This window comes from Siphateles boraxobius, unplaced genomic scaffold (assembly GCF_051911475.1).
Source record: "Siphateles boraxobius isolate OS27281-9 unplaced genomic scaffold, OSU_SipBor_1 6, whole genome shotgun sequence".
NCBI classification, from domain to species: Eukaryota; Metazoa; Chordata; class Actinopteri; order Cypriniformes; family Leuciscidae; genus Siphateles; species Siphateles boraxobius.
Genome location: NW_027509186.1, coordinates 7,337,307 through 7,359,201, shown reverse-complemented (window position 1 = coordinate 7,359,201; position 21,895 = coordinate 7,337,307). Strand labels below are relative to the sequence as shown.

The 21,895-nt window shown below is 37.2% G+C and overlaps 2 protein-coding genes across 2 annotated transcripts in view; one reads left to right on the top strand and one right to left on the bottom strand.

Moving 5' to 3' along the window:
- The window catches only part of porb (P450 (cytochrome) oxidoreductase b), a 42,528-nt gene extending 23,500 nt beyond the window's left edge, over positions 1 to 19,028 (bottom strand). Inside the window, exons 1-2 of the mRNA XM_077207564.1 lie at positions 18,732 to 19,028; positions 11,279 to 11,471 (exon numbers count right to left, since the gene is read on the bottom strand). Of these exons, the coding sequence (XP_077063679.1) occupies positions 11,279 to 11,454 (176 nt within the window). The 5' untranslated portion in view covers positions 11,455 to 11,471; positions 18,732 to 19,028. The remainder of the gene's footprint in view (positions 1 to 11,278; positions 11,472 to 18,731) is intronic.
- LOC143715794 (uncharacterized) overlaps positions 1 to 21,895 on the top strand; it is a 168,433-nt gene that overhangs the window by 98,479 nt on the left and 48,059 nt on the right. The gene's annotated exons all lie outside the window — the stretch shown is intronic.

Below are 21,895 nucleotides of genomic sequence, written 5' to 3'. Positions count from 1 at the left end.
GTGACAAGAAGCACGTCCAAGAAAGATGACGGCAAGACAAACTCGTCGACAAACCATTAACTAAAGCTGGAAAAACAAGGCACCGCTCTGCGTAATAAGGAACATGCTGGAGAATCAGAGGCTTCCTGCTCACACCGACTGAGAGAAGCAGACACGAGACCAGAGCGCTGATAAACACAGCAAACTAACCCTAATGAGGACCTGAAGGAGAGCCTGCATGTGATTGTGTGTGAAGGAGTTGATGCCAGAGTAAAACAGCATTCCTGACACAGCTTGCGAGAGGCTTTTACGCCGTCCCTCCTCCATCACGAAGGTCTGCAGACGGACACAGCTACTGACTCTCTGAACCAGCCTCATGTCAACAGGGTTCAGTGCTCATATCCTGCAGACTACATACATATCCTGTTAGACTACGTTCACTACGGTCTCAAACACGAGCACCAGCAACATCTGGACGCCACAAAGCAGGACTCTGATGAAATCCCATGAGTGAGAAGCAAATCTGAAGCATTCGGACATGCCAAACTCATGTAAACACAAAGAGAACGTGATTAAGGTTTCTTATCGTTCTTCATCCTCTCATCATCCCGGAGAGAAAAGACATGCACAATCAGCAAATGCCACAACAATCCTGTAGCCGTAGCAACCGCTTTGAAAATGACAGTTGCTGGTTTTGAAGACAGAGAATGAGTGCGGTCGGCCCCTCCCTCCAGAGAGCAGGATCGCCATGGCAACCACATCTATCATAAAAGCCGGATCCTCCGGTGACAGGCCAGGCACCGAGAGCAGCGAGACCAATTGGAAATGGTTTCCACATAAATGGGGGAGAGACAGAGAGAAAAAAAATAGGGAGAACATAATGGAGGGCTTGTGTTCTGCCTCAACTTTCCACCTTTGGAAAGCTCAGAGAAAGACTGGGCTGGCCTTGCCAAATACAACCTCCAATTGACATAAGACATAAGATATACATACTTTCATAAGCACAACATTAAAGTAATATAACAGAGAGAGAGAGAGAGAGAGAGAGAGAGAGAGAGAGAGAGAGAGAGAGAGAGAGAGAGAGAGAGAGAGAGAGAGAGAGAGACATACTTCGCCATTTCTTACAGACCCCATTGCCATGAAAACAATGAAAACAAAAAGATAAAATGGTCGTTCAGGGTCGCTGCAAATTTTTTAAAGTCGATTTAAGGTTTTTAACCAGAAGAAATACAAATTAATACTGTATATTAGGGATGAGCAATATTCACGAAAATATTTTTCCTATTTATTTTCCCATTAGATTATATTTAGCAGAGTATGTTTTTGTGCTGGCACAGTGGCTGGTTTAGGCCTGTTGTGACTTACGAAGACATTCACATTATTCATAGTCTATGCGCTGGTCAGTTCACAGCAGCAACAGAAATTAACTTTTTTTTATTAAGGGGAAATAATTTGACACCTTAAATTGATTTCCAGAGGCATTTTTACCTATAAGGGCATTTTTTAGATGTATGCATCACCTTTTATATCAAATTCTAACATTCAAATTAAATTAAATTAAAATAATAACAGTATAGGGCTGTTACCAATCAAATAAAATCATTATCAACAAAATCCATCTTAGCAGCGCAGAGGAGACACAGAAGTGGCATTAATATATTTACACTGCATTTACAATTGCATAAATAATGCTATGAGATTGTTTTTTAGTTCAATATTTAAATATGAAATTATTTCTAATTTTAACTTTTTAATTAAAGGGTACTTTAATATGAAACTAAAACCATCATTTGGTGGCCCAAGTGTTTTCTGCTAGTTTCAGCTCGACGCAGTTTTCATTTCCACGTCCTGCTCCACGTTCTTCAAATAGCAAATGCATTTGCGCTCATCTGAGCGCCCATGGGCTGCTGGTCTGAAAACCAGGTGTGTTCAGGCACATTGTTGGCCGTTGCTATTTTGAGGAACTGAAATAGACAGCGCCATTGAGCAACTGAAACCTGGTCTAAATTTTTCCCAGTGGAACCGAAGCATTATTGCTTCTTTAACTAATTCTGGGACTCGAGCCTCATTCAGTTCACTAATGTTCATCTAACTCGCCATTCCAAAACATCCAGACATCAATTGTTCCCACAGAACTTGACACAGTTGTGTAGAAAAATGGCTCTTCTGTGCATAAAATATGTCTGTCTAGCACCTTTACACACATTTCTTTCTTTTTTTATGGTGAAGATGCGTGAGATTCAAAAATGCAAAAACATTTGCAAAACTGGCCATTACTCTAGTAAATTAGATCACCCTATTTAGTGTCATGTTTACTAGTTAAAATACAGTAGTTTGACTGATTCTAAAATCTAAAAATTTAAAAGCAGACAACCCAGTTTCTAGTTTCTTTCAGTGTATATTTGACAATATTACTGTGGTAACTTGACTGATTTGTAGAATTAGTAAAATTATAACCTTTATCCGACTGATGTTATTTATTGTTTATTATAAATGACTATCAATTTAATTGAAATGAAAATATAGCACTTTAAAGAATAAAATTATACATTCATGAACATTGAAATATATATTTTCATAATTTTTTACAATTCAACTTTGTCAGTATTTGTGGGGACACTACTGACGTTTACATGCACAACTTTTGTTTCAATCGGAATTAATTCATTCCGATTGATGAAACCAAATGTAGTGTTTACATGAACGCTAAATAAAGGACTGATGGGACACTAGGCGCGTTTCCATTACAGATTTGCGCAAACCTTTCGTGATTTTTTTCTAAGTGTCAACAAAAAAACTATTGCGAAATGACAGCGTTTCCATTAACCGATGTTATGCGACTATAACGTATTTTTTTCCTCTCGCGATAAGTCGTTCCAAAAATCATGGCAACGGATGTTGGTAGGTTTACGTATATCTCAGCCACCGCACTCAGTAGCACCTCAATGCAGTACATGAGATCCACGGGGAGGAGTCGGATCAAGATCCAAGGGGTGGAGATGGGTAGGATTAGGGTTGGGTTTAGGGATTAGGGGTGTGTTTAGGGATCAGGGGGCGGAGTTGGCTAGGTTTAGGTGTATGTAAGGTGGGAGGAGTTGGATCTGGATCCGAGTCCTCCCCGTGGATTTCATGTTCCGCAGTGAGAACCATCTCACCGCACTGGCCATTATTATCAAATCGAAGGAGACGTATGTGTGTTATCCAGCATTAATGGCAAGGAAAGACTCTTATCCTTGTTTCTGGGTGTTTCTCCCTCATTTCTGCTTCAAGCTCTTGATTGTGACATTTTTTTGAAGTTCAGAATCCAGTATTCCTGTAATTCTTTTGTCTTTTATGAATTTAATAAAGAACTGTCTCGTATTCTGTTCAAACATACCGCGTCATCTACGTCAGGTGACCTGTAACATCTACGTCAGGTGACCTGTAACATCTACGTCAGGTGACCTGTAACATTATTGTAATGAATTGCCTGTAACATCTACGTCAGGTGACCTGTAACATCTACGTCAGGTGACCTGTAACATCTACGTCAGGTGACCTGTAAATGCGCAAAAACTGTTTCCATTGCAGTTGTGCGAAATATTTCGTTTTCGAATTGCCTTAAAAACCACTTCATGCGAGCTTAAAAACTTGTTTGTGATGAATGGGAATTTTTTTCGAAATTGACGTGTTTCCATTGGACGTATTTTCAATTCGCAATTTAAATTTGCGCAATTTGAAGGGTAGTGGAAACGCGGCTATTGTCCTGCACTTTGAGAATTTGAGAATGACATGACAGTCATTTACGACACTTCTTTCAACAGCAACAGCTCGTTTCTTGCGTCATACAACATTACAACATTTCTATGTCAATGCACAAGCGCAGTACTTTCCAGTTTCAGTTTTCAATCCGATCAAGTGTTTACATGTTCTCTCGATCAGATTACAAAAGGTTTAAACCAGCCCTTTCAATCCGAATGAAAGTTTAATGGGATTTGGCCGATTCATTAAGATTGCTTGACGTGGTTGACTGTGCTACTAGTAGATTATTAGGGTCCATTTAAACGCAGCTACTGATGAAATCAGGACTTTTGATCACGCTTGGGCCCAGATTTACTATCAGCTTGCACCAGCGCAAACCCTCTAACTACTTTCAGGATTTACTAAAGACACGCACTGAAAAATTAGCACTGAAAGGCTTGGACAGTTGTTTTTGCGGCTGATCTTATAGCTTATGCATTTGTAAGAGTTTCCCTTCCAGACACAAGGTGATTTATTAAGGTTTGGTCTTATCAACAGGTATTTGGCCATTATGTAAAGCCCAAGAAAACATGCCTTAACCCGTTTAGCACTTGAGATGCTGTGATATTTGCTGTAAGAAGAGAGAGAGCAGGGAACAGAGAGCATGTGATCAAAGGGACAGACGTTCTTGGGATGCCAGATGAAGATGTTATATGAACATATGATTTGCCAAGCCACATTATATTTAATTTGCTATGCTTGTGTTGTTAGTAGATTACCCGCACCTGATTTGTGACCCTACATTTTTTTGCGCTGCTCTTGGTAGATTGCGTTGGTCATTATGGAAATGATCTGCTGAATCGGTTCTTAAAAGCTCATTGTCAGTAGATCACAGGACTACCATACTCATCGTTTCTTTTATGGGATTATGGTCTCACGCTAATTTGCCCTGTTTAGTAAATCTGGCCTATGATCTCTCTCTGTCACACACACACACAACTTTTAGCGACATGAACAAGCTCAGAGTTAATTCTGGGAATAGAATCGATTGAACAATGTCTGGAATCGAACAGCATTTCTTTATCAGCTGACTGTATGACTTTTCTTTTATACAAATAAAAGAGCTCTTCTGCACATTTTAAAAATAAAAAGAAATGGACACTTATCCTTTACAGATTTCTTCTTTTGTCACGAATTAAAAGATAAAATCTGTTAAGCAGTCGTTATGTAACATTAGGGGCTTGACTGATACGTGCTGAAATCTGGAAGACAATAACAACCCATTATCAGCTTGATTTATAAGCTCATTCATTACACATTTTCACATGTATATGTGGTGTGTCATAGGGACGAAGGCACACTCCTTTAGATTTAGATTCATTATGTCAGTACAGTTGTAAGTAATGATTTAACAGATTTTTTTATCCACATTTAAGCCACTTAACTCATTCCCCACCAGCATTTAAAAAAAACGTTGCCAGCGTTTTTGGTCATTTTCACAAAAATGTCATGGCCCCCAGAATATTTTGTTGTATGAATATCTGAACATGCAATATATATAAAAAAAGAACAGATCCTCTGCTTTTAAACAAAAACAAAAAACAACTGTTTTATTCTATTTTTTTATTCAGTTGTATTAATTCATGCATTCTTTTGTTATCATCACTTACCCACTGTGAAGCTTTGGGATTGTTTTTGGACTCGATCTACTCCATCTGTGTTTGATCATCGTACCGAATCTGATCCAGGCGTAGTCTTTGACACAAACCCGATTTTCTCAGCTTTTTGCTCAAAATGTTGCTTTTTTATTTATCAAATGCGGGTAAGTTTAATAAAAAAGCAAAATTTTGAGCAAAAAGCTGAGAAAATCGAGTTTGTGTCAAAGACTACGCCTGGATCAGATTCGGTACGATGATCAAACACAGATGGAGTAGATCGAGTCCATCAACACACCCAAAGCTTCACTGTCCTGTACCTCGTCCTGGGTCGACATTTCTTTCAGTAACATTAGACGGTTTTGATTTATATGCTGTTTAATGTTGATGATGATCGCATTATTTTACATATGCATCTGCTTACATTTGCTATCACTTGTTTCTGCTTCTTTTTCTCTTGTGTTTTGATCTGGAGGTACTATACTGTACAGGAGATGCATAATAGCGCCCCCTACCATATAACAGTGAAAAGATGGAAAGACAAAAACTCGTCAATGGCAGGGAAGTGTTTTCTCATAACAGACGAGATAACTCGTCAATGGCGGGGAAAGAGTTAATGCACTAACACACCACAAACTTTTCAAACCTGTTGCTTTGCGAGAGCTTGTTTTTCATGCGAGTGTGGTGCCAGTACTGATGAAATGATTCACGATCAGGTAGTAGAGAATGTGCTTAGCCTAGTGCTGGGCGGTATGACCAAAAATGTATATCACAGTATTTTTCAAAATTATACCAGTTTCACGGTAACTATATGATGTTTTTTTGTTTTTGTTTTTTGACTAGGTGTTAACCACATGTTCTACTGATTGAGAGAGGAAATACTGCAGTAGATTGACCCAGAATGCCCTATTTTACTGTCATGAGTGAATATTGTAGAAAAATTCCACACTAGTGTTAATAGAGGTTTGCAAGGCTGTTTACAAAGATGTGCCAGCAGGAGCACTGTTGCCAACTATTTTCAAAGGAAAGTAGCTAACGCCTTCCCCAAAAGTCGTTAAATGTTGCTAGATCGCTAGATGTCAAATGCTAATTAGCATATTCATGACGTCATCGCGTCGTACTTGAGTTCTGCCTGCCTAATGTGTTTTCTCTCTAAATTCATGCTCACATTCTGTATTTTAATATAATATAATATAATATAGCCGAATGTCCAATAAAGCGGTTCTCATTACCTATATTATTTTTGTCAGAAAATAGAACAAGTAGCTATAATATAATGAATGACAAAATCTTTTTGTATGTGTAAAATTATCTGAATTGAGAGAGTTCGGGAACTGGGTAAAAGCTCTGTGATAGTGAGTATTACAAGTAATAAGCACAAGAAAAGAAAGGAAATTAAAATGGTCAAACAAAACTCAAGTCCATGGAAAAACAAAATAACTGGCGCGCGCTCAACACATGAATATGCTGCTGCTCGTCTCAGCCATTCACTGAACAAGGTAGACGCAGTTAGAGAGAGTGACGGCAGGGAGAAAGCAGGAGCTCGCGCTCGCAGGACAGTACTGTCAACATCTGGAGGTTACTGAGGTTTGTCTAAAAAGTCGCTAGATTTGTCGCTAGTCGCTTTTTTGAAAAAATATCGCTAAAGGGGTCTGAAAATTCACTAAAAATAGCGACAAAGGGGCTAAGTTGGCAACACTGAGCAGGAGGCGCTTTAGGAGGCAATACATATCTAAAATGTAAGTACTCAGAAAAGGAGTTTATAAAAATAGAGTGTCTGTAGTCCTCTCAGGGCTGCAATAAAGACAGCTCATTATTCCATTCGCACCGAGTGCTTTGATTGACTGGGCAACTGTAACTCTCCTTCGTTACTATGGCTACCAGCACTAGTGCAACAGGAGCTGCCCACATGCGCACACTCGGTTGACTCGCTCATTGCGGAAGAGGAGAGGCGCGTACCAACCGCAAGCCACGAAATCTCACAATTATGGCAGAGAAAGAGCAGTCAAAAAGGTATTTTATCACCTGACATGATGTCACTCAATCACACTGCGCTCCTCCAGCTGAGCAGTTGGCATTGCGTGTTCAAGTGTTTTGGGGGCGTGGCTTTGGAATGAGCTCAGAAGGAAGGGGGTGGGAGTTTCTCTTTTGGATACTTTCAAAATCCAGATGTTTTCTGCTAGTTTCTCAGACTTACCTACGCCGCCTTTAAATGAAATTAACATCAAAACTTTTCTAAAGACAGTTAGACTAAAGATACATTAATATAAAAACACCCATGCGCTTTTGACTTTGAAACGTGCAGTGCTCATGTTTATTCAACGTCAAATCCTTTTGGAAAAGCTATTTGTGGCGGTCAGTGTTGATATTGTGAACCAATGGATGGGAAACACTGTAATTTAATCTGACAGCTATCAATTATAGTTTAACCCATCCATCTTCACCATCACGCTTAATAACACGCACAGCTGTTCCTCACCACAGTGCAACAGTGAAAAGACCCTCTCAAACAGTGTTGCGTCACGCTGCGTTCCCAACGATGTTTAAGCGGCATACGGCATACACAGCGGGATTGCGGTATATTAAAAATTCATATCATAACAAAAATAAATACCGGTATTTTGAATGAACCGGTATACCACCCAGCACTAGCTTAGCCCATGAGAGACCTATACTAGAAACTGATCTTACACTGGACAGAGCTGTAACAATAGCAAGCCAGACTGAATCTGCTACCGATCAGGATAAATCCATTTCAAATTCCCGCTAAGTTATCGGCCCCGTACAAGCGGTGCAGCACACAGTAAAACGCAGAACAATGGGCACCTCTCAATTGTGGGAGGAGGGAGTGATGCTTTCTCTGTGGATTGAGGGCAAACTTAGCTAACGCTGCGAACCGCCCGACTGCAACTGCCGCATCCAGGAAGTGCTAAGAGTTTGGACATCATCACGCTAACCTGCTGATCAGCGCTATCAAATACGCATGAGATACATGAAATTTAATGATCAGAAGTTGCTGTACTGTACACTGACATTCAGCTCGTACTCCCAGCATTACAAGCACAGTGTGTACTATATCTACTTCTGATTTGGTGGTTGACACTGGGTCTTCTGTATCTATCCTGAACTACAGCTCTAAAGCAGTTTCACGTTCATCATGCATTCTGGATAAAGATACAGAGCAGAGATTGCACAGTGAGCTGAGTTGACAGAGTTTGGCGAAAAACTAAGAAACGAGCACATGCACACTTTGGTCAGAGTGGTAACAATACGATAAAGACGTTTACATGCCTTTTTATTGGGATTACAATTGGCGTATGCCACAGTTTAATGTGAATATGGTTACTACGATTATGAGCTTAATCGCATTAGTTTAATAGCAATATTACCAAAATCCCATTATAATAGCATTATGAGGGAGCATGTAAACGCAGACTAGGCAAAGGTTCACAGAAGGAGAGGTAATACCTTCAACACACTGTGATTGGCTTATCACACTATCACTATAGTTTTGTTTTCATATTGATAGTGTCATGCGTCATATTGATAGTGTAATATGCATTTAACCTGCAAACTGTTTAACCATCAAATACAGCTTCAAGTTACTGGACTTTTGCAGCAACTCAACTGGTCACAAGACACATGACAAACATTGCAATTCACACAGCCGCAAAAAACACAAAACCACAAGTCTGCTATTTGGGACTTATTGGAAACAAATCTTAGATGAAAAAGGATGGTCATTATAAAAGTATTAAAATCACATGGTATGTTTATAAGTATTTAAGAACATAATATCAGATTAAATGTTTGCATCAGTAATGTTTTCATTATTTTTCCTCCAGTGAGAACTGATGTCTAGTCCTCACTATAATATTTTAGTAGGTCTGGTATACTACCCCAAAATGGTCCAAGCTAAATATTTTGTTTAAACTTTTAATTGAATTTATTTTTTAATTTGCATACAGCCTTTTGCACAAAGTGTGAATGCTTTGCAGAAATACAAACGTTTGAAGTTACTATTCTGTATGATTGGCTGAATTATTATATGATTGATGAATTATTAGGCTATTATTTACTGAACCATTTATGGAATTTATTGATTTGTTTTTTTAATTCAAGTAACATTTCCCCCCCCAAATTCATTCCTGTTTGTCTCTTAGGCCAGGTGATGAATGGGAGAGAGATAAATGAAGCACAAAGCGTGTCCTTCAACCATGAGGAAGTTCTACAGTTTGTTATCTCTCTTGAAAAGCTCAGGAGTGACTATAATGTCTGGCATTGAAGAAGACCTTTGCCAATGACATTACCCAAGGCTATCAAGCAATAAACATTCCCTGCAACTCCTGCGTCAGCAGAATGAAGTACGGCATTAAAAAACACAAAATGTTTCCAGGAGGACAGTAGCGTTTCAGCAGGAAGACTTCGATGGTAAGGGTCCATTTATTTCTCAAAATACTCCTTTTGTCAGAGTTATTCCTCAAATGCTGAGGAAAACAAACTCAGGAAATTATATTTTTGAAATTAAGAAAATGAGGCCTATTCATATTTCATGGTGGCCGGCTAAAAGAACCTCTCATTATTGTGATAGTGACAGAAATTGAATATTACAACTGGATAATACTATACTTTCTGAACAGTCTGTGTGTGTGTTGTTTTTATTTTTTTAATGAATTAAGCAAAAATAAATAGCAAAAATTGGTACAAAACATACTACCATGATGTGCCCACACTTGCACTTTACAATTTATATAATTCTCATTAAGATAGCTTTACAATAAAAAATATACATAATTATCTTAAAAATAAGCTTGATTACCTTTATACCAGTGGTGGGCTGTCAGGGCCAGCAAGGCCTTCTCTGCTGGCCTAAACACTATCAGAATCACTGACTTGCACTTTAATATAATTTTTCCATGAATGAGTATTAAATTATTCCCAATAGTCCATTCTCTTAATCTCACAGCTTTTCTCTTGGTTGCGCTGCTTCCAGTATTGTATATTTATTTTAGCGCTTTTATCCAATTATATTTCAGCCATCATGTGTTGCCAGGGTAAAATAAATCTGCCTTGAGGCCTTCAGAATCGACAGTGCAGGCGCCGGTAGCTTACAATGAATGGAAAAAAAAACGTTGCTTTAAACAATCAGATAATCTGACTGAAACGCACAGATAACCTGTACACCAGAGTAATTGAAGTCTTTTTGAGGAAAGAAATTAGGATGGATTTTGTGTAAAACATAATCAGTAGTTTTGGTAAGTATAACGCTTTTTTTGCCCGCGTTTTTTCCGTGGTGAATAGGTTTTTCTTCTTAAGTTTTCTTGTAAATTTATGATCTAATGTTTTTTCAAACATTCAAACTATTGTGCCTAGGTGTGAAACGCATGGCCCGCCACTGCTTTATACAAAAAACAATTCTTTACATTTTGTGGTGAAATATGATAGCCTGGTTAAAACCAGACCCTTCGCAGGCGTAACTGAGTTAGGGTCTGGGGAAGGTTCATTGACAGCTCATTTCCAAAGGGGCGTCACCAACGGACATCGCTCAAATGCCTCTGGGCGCAATTGTATAGACCTAAAACCAATCAGATCGAACCGTCATCTTGTAAAGCCCGCCTCATCGTTTGTGATTGGTGCCTCTATTTGGAAAGATTGGAAATGAGCTTGAATGGCCTCTTCGCCAGACTAACTTGAGAGAGCAAATCTAAATTTGCCGGAAGTTCGTCTGGGTTTTCCCAGGCTAGAAATATGACCTAAAAGTCACACAATGACCTGTTTAAAAAAAGAAAAAAAAAGATTTTTAACAAGTGAAGATTTTCAAGAAGATTGTCGAATTTTCCATTCTAATGTTCTCTACTCCTCATCTGACCAGCAGGGAGGAGAAACCATACATGACGTATTGTGATGAACATGTCATTACTCACGCAGCCTCTAGTTTTTTAAACTCTGGGATGGGTTCAGGTTTTCTGCGGAAGATCAGCCAGTAGATGAGCAGGCCAGCGATGAGGGAGAAGAGGAAGAGGTCCAGGTTACTGAAGAAGGGCTCGTCCTCCTCCACCAGCTCCGGCTGAGTGGAGCGATCAGCCTGTGTGTCTGCCATTGATGCGAGGAGCACAGCTGCAGAAACACAAAACACATCACATGTACTCGTTACAGTCATGTACATGTTGGACATTTTGGCAAACGCATTAACATCTGCAAGTCTCATTCATGTAAGGTGCAATCACACATTTAGTAACCTTGCACGGACAGTTTTATCTAAGGCAAACTAAATCTAAATAAAAACCAAGGTATGCACACGAGTCTTGCCACACAATATAGTATGATATCCACGTTCTAAAAGTAAAAACTATGAAAGTATTAAAAGTTAAAAAATTAATTAAAATTAAAACTTGCCACAATACGGTTTGGTGGTATCCACGTTTAAAAAATGAATCAATGAGTAAAAAAATTTATAAAAATTGTGTGAATTTACACACTTAAAGAATTATTTTATCCAAAAAGTGAAGTGTCAGAGTAGTGCCTGTGTGTAATGAACGATGACCTCTACTGGATCCTTAACAAAAAGGAGGGTTCGGTCACAAGATATTTTGTTAGCGCAAAATAACCATAGAACTAGAAATAATTTTTTACCATCTGTTTCAAGCCACAAATATTTATATCACCTCTCAGAAGAAGGAAAACAAATATATGTGAACAAACTGCAAGTTTAGGGTTCCATACAGTCAGCACTATGAAAGTGGGACAATCTAAAACAAACACTAGTGTACAAGTGATCATAAAAGATCAAATTCAATATACACCTTATTTATGATGTATGCAGGCAAGCAGATGAGCCAGGAATAGGAACGCAACACACTAAATTGCATTATATCATGCATTTTGCATTTAAATTACATTAAAAAAAAAATCTATAGGAAAACGCTTAATGTGAAACTTTGCGCATTGCGTTCATATTCTAGTTTTAGGGTTACAGTCTCGGTGTGTTCAGTATGTGTTATGTTCATGGGAAAGAAGGACTAATGTCAAATAAAAATAAAGAAAATAAGAGGAGCATACTGAATTTGGTGTTTATTATTAGAAGATCGCTACCGGCCGATAATCGATTTGAGAAGTTTGATCGGCGGTCTCTATAAAGGCTGATCTCATGTTGACGACGCATAAAGACGCTCGCCTGCTGTGAGAAGTTCGGCATGACCATGGGCGGCGCTAGGGAGGGGCTAGCAGTGCTTCAGCACCCCCAAGAAAGACCAACGCACCCTGATAGCACCCCACAAAAATTAATTTATGGAATTATATTCAGGCTGTATTCTATGGAAGCCCTGAACCGCATGGTGAAGAAGAAAAAAAGAAAACATATCTTGTTATTTCGAGAAATTAAATTGTTATTTCGACATAATAAGTCGTTATTTTGACATAATAAGGGGACATTCTTCTAATCTGCATTAAGCCACATTAAGCGTTCTTATAATGGTTTTCTATGGGAGGAAAATGCTTAACGTGTAATTAAATATATTGCGTTAATATTCTGGGCTCATCTGATTTTTTGTACATAGTATAGCCTACTTTATTATGATTTTAGTATCATAATGATTAATAAATGCACACAATTATCCGTGAACTTGATAAATGTTGCAGATATATGTGCAAAATTTAGAATTAAATTATGATATAATCAGGACATGTAGGGGCCGGCGGCGTCACTTGCATTGCACATGAACTGGAGCGCGTCTCGTCATAAATTAACCAAAACTCAGTGTATGCTTCACAGATATGAGAAATATATCTATAGAAAGCTTGAAATCTCTTTAAACGAAACAATTTAAAACGAAAAGAAATAGGCTACTCTCTGATTATGTAATCCATTTTGTGCATTTCTCTCTATAGGCGCGTTCACTACGGAGATGGCGATCGTCAACTTTGCAGCCGACACTGACACAGAAAACCAAACCATAGTTTATTAATAAAAATCAATGCACGCGTGTCACCGGATTTACAAATGCTTGCTTGTTGCACACAGACATATTATGTCAAAATAACGAGATCAGGGTGGGAAATTAGCACCTGCCACCAGCCAATGGCTGGTACTTTTTCAAAGTGGCGGGTGACTTTGCCTTGTATACCAGCCACAGTGGCGGGTAGATTGTAAACCATATTTTTATCGGTTACTATTTAAAACATTCCTTGTAACGGATTGGACATCTTTTGTCAAAGAATGCTGTTGCTAAGTAAAAATAATGCACTTTTGTCGAGTAACTAATTTGATTGGTTTTCAGCGCTGTGCGTCACGGACACAGCGCACGGACACGGCGCTGAACGGAACGTGACACATATAGCTGAGCTGAGGTAGCCTACAGACGAAAGGAAAATTAAAAAAAGGTGGCGACATATACCCGGTGTTAAGAGGCCCGCCCCGGAGTCAGCAGTATATGAATGTACAAACTATTGAGGGCGAAGTAAATAAAAAGTGAAGGTACTTTTCGAACAAGTGGCGCATTGATGACAAAGGGAAAACGAGGGAATGGTTAGCCTACCTTCCCGTCGAACAGTCCATGCACTGTACTTACTGTCGAACCTATGCGTCGTCCGAAAATGCAAACAATTGTTCATTAGAGGAACAACTAACCTTAAAATAGAGTTAATAATGAATATGACCAATTCTATTCAGAAACGTCCATGCGATCGGCAAAAAGGGCAGACCTTTTCGGGACTACGTTTGGATGTGCAAGTAAGTAAATTACTAACTTGAAGTTGTGTTTTGTGATGGCTAGATAGCTATCGTTTTTTTAGTTTAGCGATAGTTTTTGCAGCGGCGAGGATAGGAGCCGATACCGTGGGTGCTCCGGAGCTCGATTACGTGTCAGTTAAACTTTTCATCTCCAATCCTATCTGTATTTGTGAGAAGTGGTGCTGTCCTAAGTTGAAAGATAGCCTACTTTACGGCTTTATTATCGAGTTAAGTCTCTGGGGTCGACAAACGCGCAGGAGCGTTTTGCTGGATTTTTTTTTTCAAATAGCAGCAAAATACATTTAAATACTCCATCATTTATGGTCATACAGACTTAACTAATATTAAAAACTAAACTGTAAAATAACCATGCATAAAATTCTCTCAAAAATACAAACATGTACATTCATGTTGCTCACATATTATGGTAGCCCTGTTTGTGCTATATAGTGCTTTTTCTTAAAAAAAGAAAAGAAAAAAAGGGCGTGCGCCCGTGAGCATCCCCGGAGGAAAACATAAATTTGCGCTTGAGTGCAGCATAACTCATATTGTTAAATGGATAAAACGAATTACATATTTGTAATGGACGTCAATGTTATCAAAGTCACAGTTCTCATTCATAAATTTGAATTCCAGAAAAAGTGGCTGGTAGATAATACAAGTGGCTGGTAAAATTGGGCATCCAGCAGCCACTGTGGCTGGTGGGCAAAAAAGTTAATTTCCGACCCTGAACGAGATATTATGTTGAAATAACATTATAAATAATAATAGCCTAAATCTTTAAGAATAGTTGATTGAATGCTGAATGTTGTGCTTGTTAAATTTAATCAAATTAAAACTTTAATTGTAATAATTAAAATAATTGAATATTAAATATTGAGTGGCCAAGTTTTGCTCATTTATTAATAGTATTTATATATAATATACTGTATATTATTGCGCAGCTCTCCCAGTCAATGATCTAGCACCCCTCAGCACCTGCGTTAAAAATGATCTGGCGCCGCCCCAGGGCATGACATGCAGCGCCGCCGTCCCAATCTCTGTCCCGCGCCGGTAAAATAAGCATAATGCTGAAGGTGACGTACAATTCATACTTTACTAATTAACTTGAGAGTCATTTGAAAGTATTCTGTGAGACACAATTTCACAAACAGCATGAGTGAATCACGGTGCACTCTCTCTCTTTCCCTCTCAAAATGCTCAAATGGCTTCACGTCAGCACATCGCGTCTGCACTATAGCGGCTGCAGAGTTGACACAGGAAGTGTCACATTTAAAGCGCACGCACATAAGGCCACCTCACAAACAGCTGGCGAGTACCAAATTGTTTTTAAATAGTCAAATACACACAATCACCGCCGTGACTGCACGTAAACAGTCGGATTTGTCTTAAGTGAACGTATACGGTTGAGAAAGTTGTGTAACAGTAGCCTATTTTGGATCCGTGCAGCTCTTTTGTTGTTTGATTTACATCACTGCTCTTGAATGACTAACTTTTGTCAACTTAATTGTAAGCATTAATCTTATTTAATTTATTCAAGAAAGACCATCCAGTATTATTTTACATTTGATTAATTAAATTATTATTTGATAAAATTATTACATTTCTTTAGTAGGCTATTTCTTACCTCAATACTACCTTTAGACCTACCCGGGGAAAAAAACTTAAAGCACTGTTTATTTTATTTCTGTCTTTATTCTATTTTATCTATTTGTGATGAAAAAGGATGACATCACCCCCCGACATCACCTGAAAACTATGAATTAAAATGATTCACAGATTACCTGCTAAGTTTAACCATCTTAGAGTGAAAGTTTATCATTATTTGCATATCTCCCTATAATGATATAATAACTGTTGTATTCAAAGTAAGTTTTAGCTATTTAGCTATTCATCCAAAAACAAACATTTGAATATTCGACTTAAATGTTAGTATTACTTAATGTAAAAACAAACTGATCCAAATAAGCCAAAAAACATCAATGAAATTAATATCCAACCTTCTTTATCACCTTATGGCAAACAACACTACTTTTATCTCACAGCTTTGCTAATAAAAATCGTCCCATTCACCACCATAGCAACCGGGCTCCTATACCAACCTATCAGTGCAGAAATATTATAGTCCAGTCATTTTAAGCCAAAATGGGGGTCAACCTTGAACAAATTGCAACAGAAGCAAACTCAACTGATTTTGTATCCTCAATATGTCCTGAGTAAGTAAAAAAAGCCCAGAAGAATCCCATTAGGGGAAAGTTTTGAAAAATACCCAAATATATCCCATTCATACGCCTATTCATTCTTTTTCTCACGTGAATAGGGTGAACATTTTAACCTTTAGATATTACCATGAAAATTACTGAGTTGATTACTTACATCAAGACAAACAAAAAATGTTTACAAGTTTTTTGAAATTGTTTGTTAACATGGACAAACGGTGCATAATATAATTACGTATTAGCTAATTTGCATAATTACCCAAACAGTTCTAAACATTGGGTATATATATAAAATAATAAATAAGATAAAAATAAATAAAAATAAAAAGTGTCTGGATCAAAAAATCTAATTACGTACACAATGCACTCAATGCCCAAACCACATCTCTGCAATAATAATTAATAAAGGCTGGTTTCTAAAGTACTTCTTCCTGCATTAATGTTCATGGGTAGCCTAAATGGGTTCCATTCAGACCTTAATATTAAATAGTTTACTGTTATATGTCAACAAGATTCAACAAGATATTTTCACCTGGCTATACCCAATGTTTAGAACTGTTTGGGTAATTATATAAATTAGCTAATACGTAATTATATTATGCACCGTTTGTCCATGTTAACAAACAATTTCAAAAAACTTGTAATACATTTTTTGTTTGTCTTGATGTAAGTAATCAACTCAGTAATTTTCAAGGTGATATCTAAAGGTTAAAAATTGTACCCTTTTCACGTGAGAAAAAGAATGAAAAGGCGTATGAATGGGATGTATTTGGGTCTTTTTCGAAACTTTCCCCTAATGGGATTCTTCTGGGCTTTTTTTTACTTACTCAGGACATATTGAGGATACAAAATCAGTTGAGTTTGCTTCTGTTGCAATTTGCTCAACCTTTTTTCATAAAATGACTGGACTATTATAGTTTCGATCACTGTCATCTGAAGGAAAGGTACTGTAAAAGTCATTAATACTGGAACTGTGTGAACTTATTAAAGTCATTGGAAATAGAGCTATTCAGTCATGACATCAATTTTAAAATAGCTGTGTTAACATTACTTATTAAACCCCATTTCCGCCACATAAGAAAAAAAATCATGCTCTGGTAAATCAAAATTATGAGGTGAAACCTCGGATTTATGACATACTTAATCAAAATGATGACATAAAAAGTCATAATTATGAGATTAAAAAGTCAAAATTATGACAAAGTTTTTGTCATAATTTAGGCTAGACTTTCCTTCTCATAATTATAACCTACCAGATATGCTTTTTTTCTTATGTGGTGGAAATGGGCTTTCATAGCTTTGTTCTACAACATAAATTACATAATTTTAAAAACTCAAGTTGCTGACATACAAGGAGGACTATAAAGGTTGTCAGATTTATCAAGTACATAAACTCAAATGAGGTAGTTGCTGCGCATTTAGCACTTAATTTTCTTACAAAATACAGCAGCTTCAAAATTACTCGCCATAATTCATGCTTCATCATGAAACTAAAGAAGACGAAGAAAAAAATTGTGAGCCTTGCATTTGACAAATCTGTAAAACCACGTGTTCGATCAAAACTGCCTTGTCAGCATCAGGAACATAATGAACATGATGAACCATTTCATGCTTCAAACTGACGTGTCTCAGCAGACTAAACTACTAGTGATAGAAATTATTGGAGTCAACTGCAAATGAATCAGAATCAGAATCAGAAAGAGCTTTATTGCCAAGTGTGCTTGCACACACAAGGAATTTGTTTTGGTACTGTATGATCTCTAAATGATCTCTAGAAGAAAGAAAAGTGCAGGACACCAAACATCTTTGCAATACTGTTGTACATAACAAGCATTATGTTCCAACTCAGAATTTGATTACATTAACTTGTACACATAATTACTATTGTATTTAACGTTAAATATGTGGTATTTTAGTAAGATAATTCATGAACTATGTGAAATTGCACTAAATATTCACATTTCACACTTTTTTTGCATTTAAGGCACAATATGCATCATAAACATTATGTGAATCCATGAGGCCAAATTAATAAGATGGTTAATGCCTGTGACTATTAGCTACTTCCTCAACAATGCAGAAAACTACTTATTAAATTACCACAACAGAGTATATTTTATTTATATAATTGTAAACGTTAAAAATATGTGGAAATCAAAGAGCATACTAAAATGTTGAGCAAACATGGGAAATCTAAACTGTATAATAAACTCTGAATCAAAACTCATTAGATGTGTAGTTTGAGTTTTTTTTGATTGTTTACTGTTTCTATAAAACTGGAAGAAAAAAAAAACTGAGAAGAACTAAAGACACACAATACTAATCCACTGCCAATCTTTAGGGGCATCTAAATGCAGAAAGTTGACTTCTATGTTGATACCAACTTTAAGAGATAGTTTTAAAACACACAAGTTTAAGAATAGTTCTTACCTGCTCCCTTCAGTACTGACAAGAGATTCACGCGATGCGGAAAACTGATGTGATGTCACTCTTCCGTCATACACGCTCGACTGGACCATTCCTCTGAGAGGGGGGGAGACCTGAAACATTTGTAAATCTATCTATATTATTTTGCGTGTGTAAATAAAATCATATTCATCTGTAGTGGTTATTTTTTGTAGTTTCAAATATGTAGAAGTGTGTCCTTATTCCGCGTTGTGGTAGTGTAAGTTTTACAAAAATATATATCCACCTGATGAAGCAGTGGACACTTCTAAAAAATGTTTTGTAATGTTGCACATGCAACGTGAAATAATCCATTTCAAAGTGCAACGGGTTAAGGGTGATGGTTATGCAATCATTAGGATGGTACAACATGTTTTCACGTCCCTGAATCCGCAGTAAACTTTCCTCCGTCGTGAGCTTACGAAAATATAACGACGTGAAACAAAAAGTTTGCCATGTTTTCTAATAAATAAGCCTACCTGAATTGCCTTTCAGTAAGGTGAGTATCAAATCGAAGTTTAATCTCTCATATAGACACGTTATGTTTTGTCATGAAATTAGTAAATTAATATTTAATTGTAAAAGTGAAATCTGGAAAGGGCTCAAGTAGCCCAGATGTCTTCCAAAAACGCCAACTTTTAATGTAAATTATTCACTTTTTTATTAAATGAACACTTAAGTTTTGATCTGTCAGTCTAACGAACTTCCGATCATCTAGTCAATCTAAACCTTAATTTTATCTAGATTTTTCTTTATTCTCTACATGGTCCTTCAGGGATAGTTCCACACCCCATGTTATGTCAATTCAAACCCATAAGCTTTTGGTTAATATTTGCATTACAAACTAAAATATTTTTAATGACACGTGAGAGGTTACCCACTGACCAAAGTTACGTTCAAAATACGTCTTTTTGACGTCTTTGTCATGTGTTGAAAAGACATCCCCTGAAGAGCCAGAATTAAAGTTTTTATTACATCTTTTAGGACGTCTTCTGAATGTATGATATTCGACCCCTGTGCAATGTTAAAACTAGTTCAAATGTGGGCTTTGTTGACGTATTTTTAACGACTTATAACCTTATGGAACGAAAATATATTTCTATATATTTATGATCAATATATTATATGGTGTAAATATACTGAAAAATATATAAAATAATATATTGAGTTAATGTGTTATGTACTTATACTTACAATATATTGAATAATACATAAGGAATCGCCGCTTTTCAGTTATTGAAATATTTATAAATATTTACACTGTAAAATGTAATTAGTTGAGTGTACTTAGGAAAAGTGGACAAACGTGGAAAACGAAACACCAGGTAACTTTTGCTCTCGGGGTCCCCCTACAGTTGGGAAACAGTATTGTCCTCTACTACTGTCGTAAACTCTGTCATCGTGCATTTGTTGACAACCATGATAGCCCTGAACACTGTAGCAGGAGGTCACATGCAGGTGTTCTGCTTGCGTCGCGTGTGAAATGTCTTCATCCCAGGTACAGAGGCATATATTTCAGCATGTCATATGAATATAATTTCATGGGTTTTATTTTTTTTCTAACGACAAATGATCGCGATGATCACGTTTACAAGCCAGTGTCATTATAGTAGCCTAATCTATTGGTTACCGTTTTACTAAATCTATATGATACTTCAATGCAATGTTTGAGTGGTAGATAATAACCATATATCGTCAATATTATAATATCAAGCTACCATAAATAAATCTGCAAATTTTACAAATCGATTTGCATTATAGCTTGAGGCAAGACAAATAATCATTACCTGATTCATGAAGATAAACGGAGGATAAGATAGCTTCCGTAACATAGTCAGGCAGACAAAAAAACACCCCAGACTACGGGGTGTCATTGGTTGTTGCGTTAAATGTTACCCAGATACAATAGTGCTATTTTCTGATTGGCTAACAACACCAGACGAACAACACCAGAGGAGACGCGCTTGAATTCATGCCTGTTCCACAGCGAGAGCGGCGCGGCCAGAGTTTTGGGCGCTGCGGCATATTAAATATATTGCAAATAGTTTTTCAGCGTGAGAAATACAATGTGTGGCGGGAGAGCGTGACAAAAGACCGAAATGAGTGACTGTCACGCTCAATGCGTGACACTTGACAGCCCTGCGATTTTAAGGAAGTGCGGTGGTGGTGGAAGTGACGTATATGCCGTAAAGCAGTCGAGTTTTGTAGTTCTCTTTGTTCGCCGGTTACTACCCGAAACCCGAAGTTTAAAAGTACGATTAAAAACGCTACAGACCCCGTCAGGCTATGGCAGACGTGTCATTCAACCTATTGTAAGTCGATGTACCATCACAAGAGACTTGGAAATCTATTATGAAGGTTGAAAAGTTACCTGGTGTTACTTTAAATTTCTCAAGGATGTTTTACTCAAAGTTGTTAGTTGTTAATACAAAGACGTAAGAGTGTTGGGAGGGAGAAAATGATAGACTGTGCATTTATTTCTATTTATTAAACTGAAACTTAACTGAATAAATAAAAAAAAACATCAACTTAAAGTAGTTAATAGACATCAATGCAATAGATGATCACCTTTTAAATAAAGCAACATGCAACATATCATCGGCGTTTCTTGGTCTTCTAGACTCTTCAGATCTCTCAAGATCTCAGCAGAGATAGAGTAAAGACTAAACCAAACACTGATCACCATAATGGTAACTTTATTTTTTTCAATAAATCATCAACATCTAAACCTCTCTAAATAAGAACTTCTGTAGATGTATGACATAAATTAAGTCAATCTGGTTAGTAATAAGCGAAGCTTGTAATGCTGTTTTTGCTGTTTAATCCTCTTCTTCTGAGATATTGAGAGATCTGTTTGTGTTTAATGTTCTGTTGGGATTTAAAGTGTTTCCGTTGTCTGAGTTTTGTGGGTCACCTGTGCTGAGGAGTAGAGCCTGTGCTTCAGTCTAGAAGAAACATTGAGAATATGCTGCATGTTGCTTTATTTAAAAGACATGTAACTGTATTGCAGAGATTTTTTTGTTTTGTTTTTTAAATGTATTTATCATTTATTCAGTTAAGTTTCAGACATGCACAAATTATTTGCAGTTTAATAAATATAAATAAATCCAGTCTGTAATTGTCCCAACACTTCACAGTTATTGTCTCTG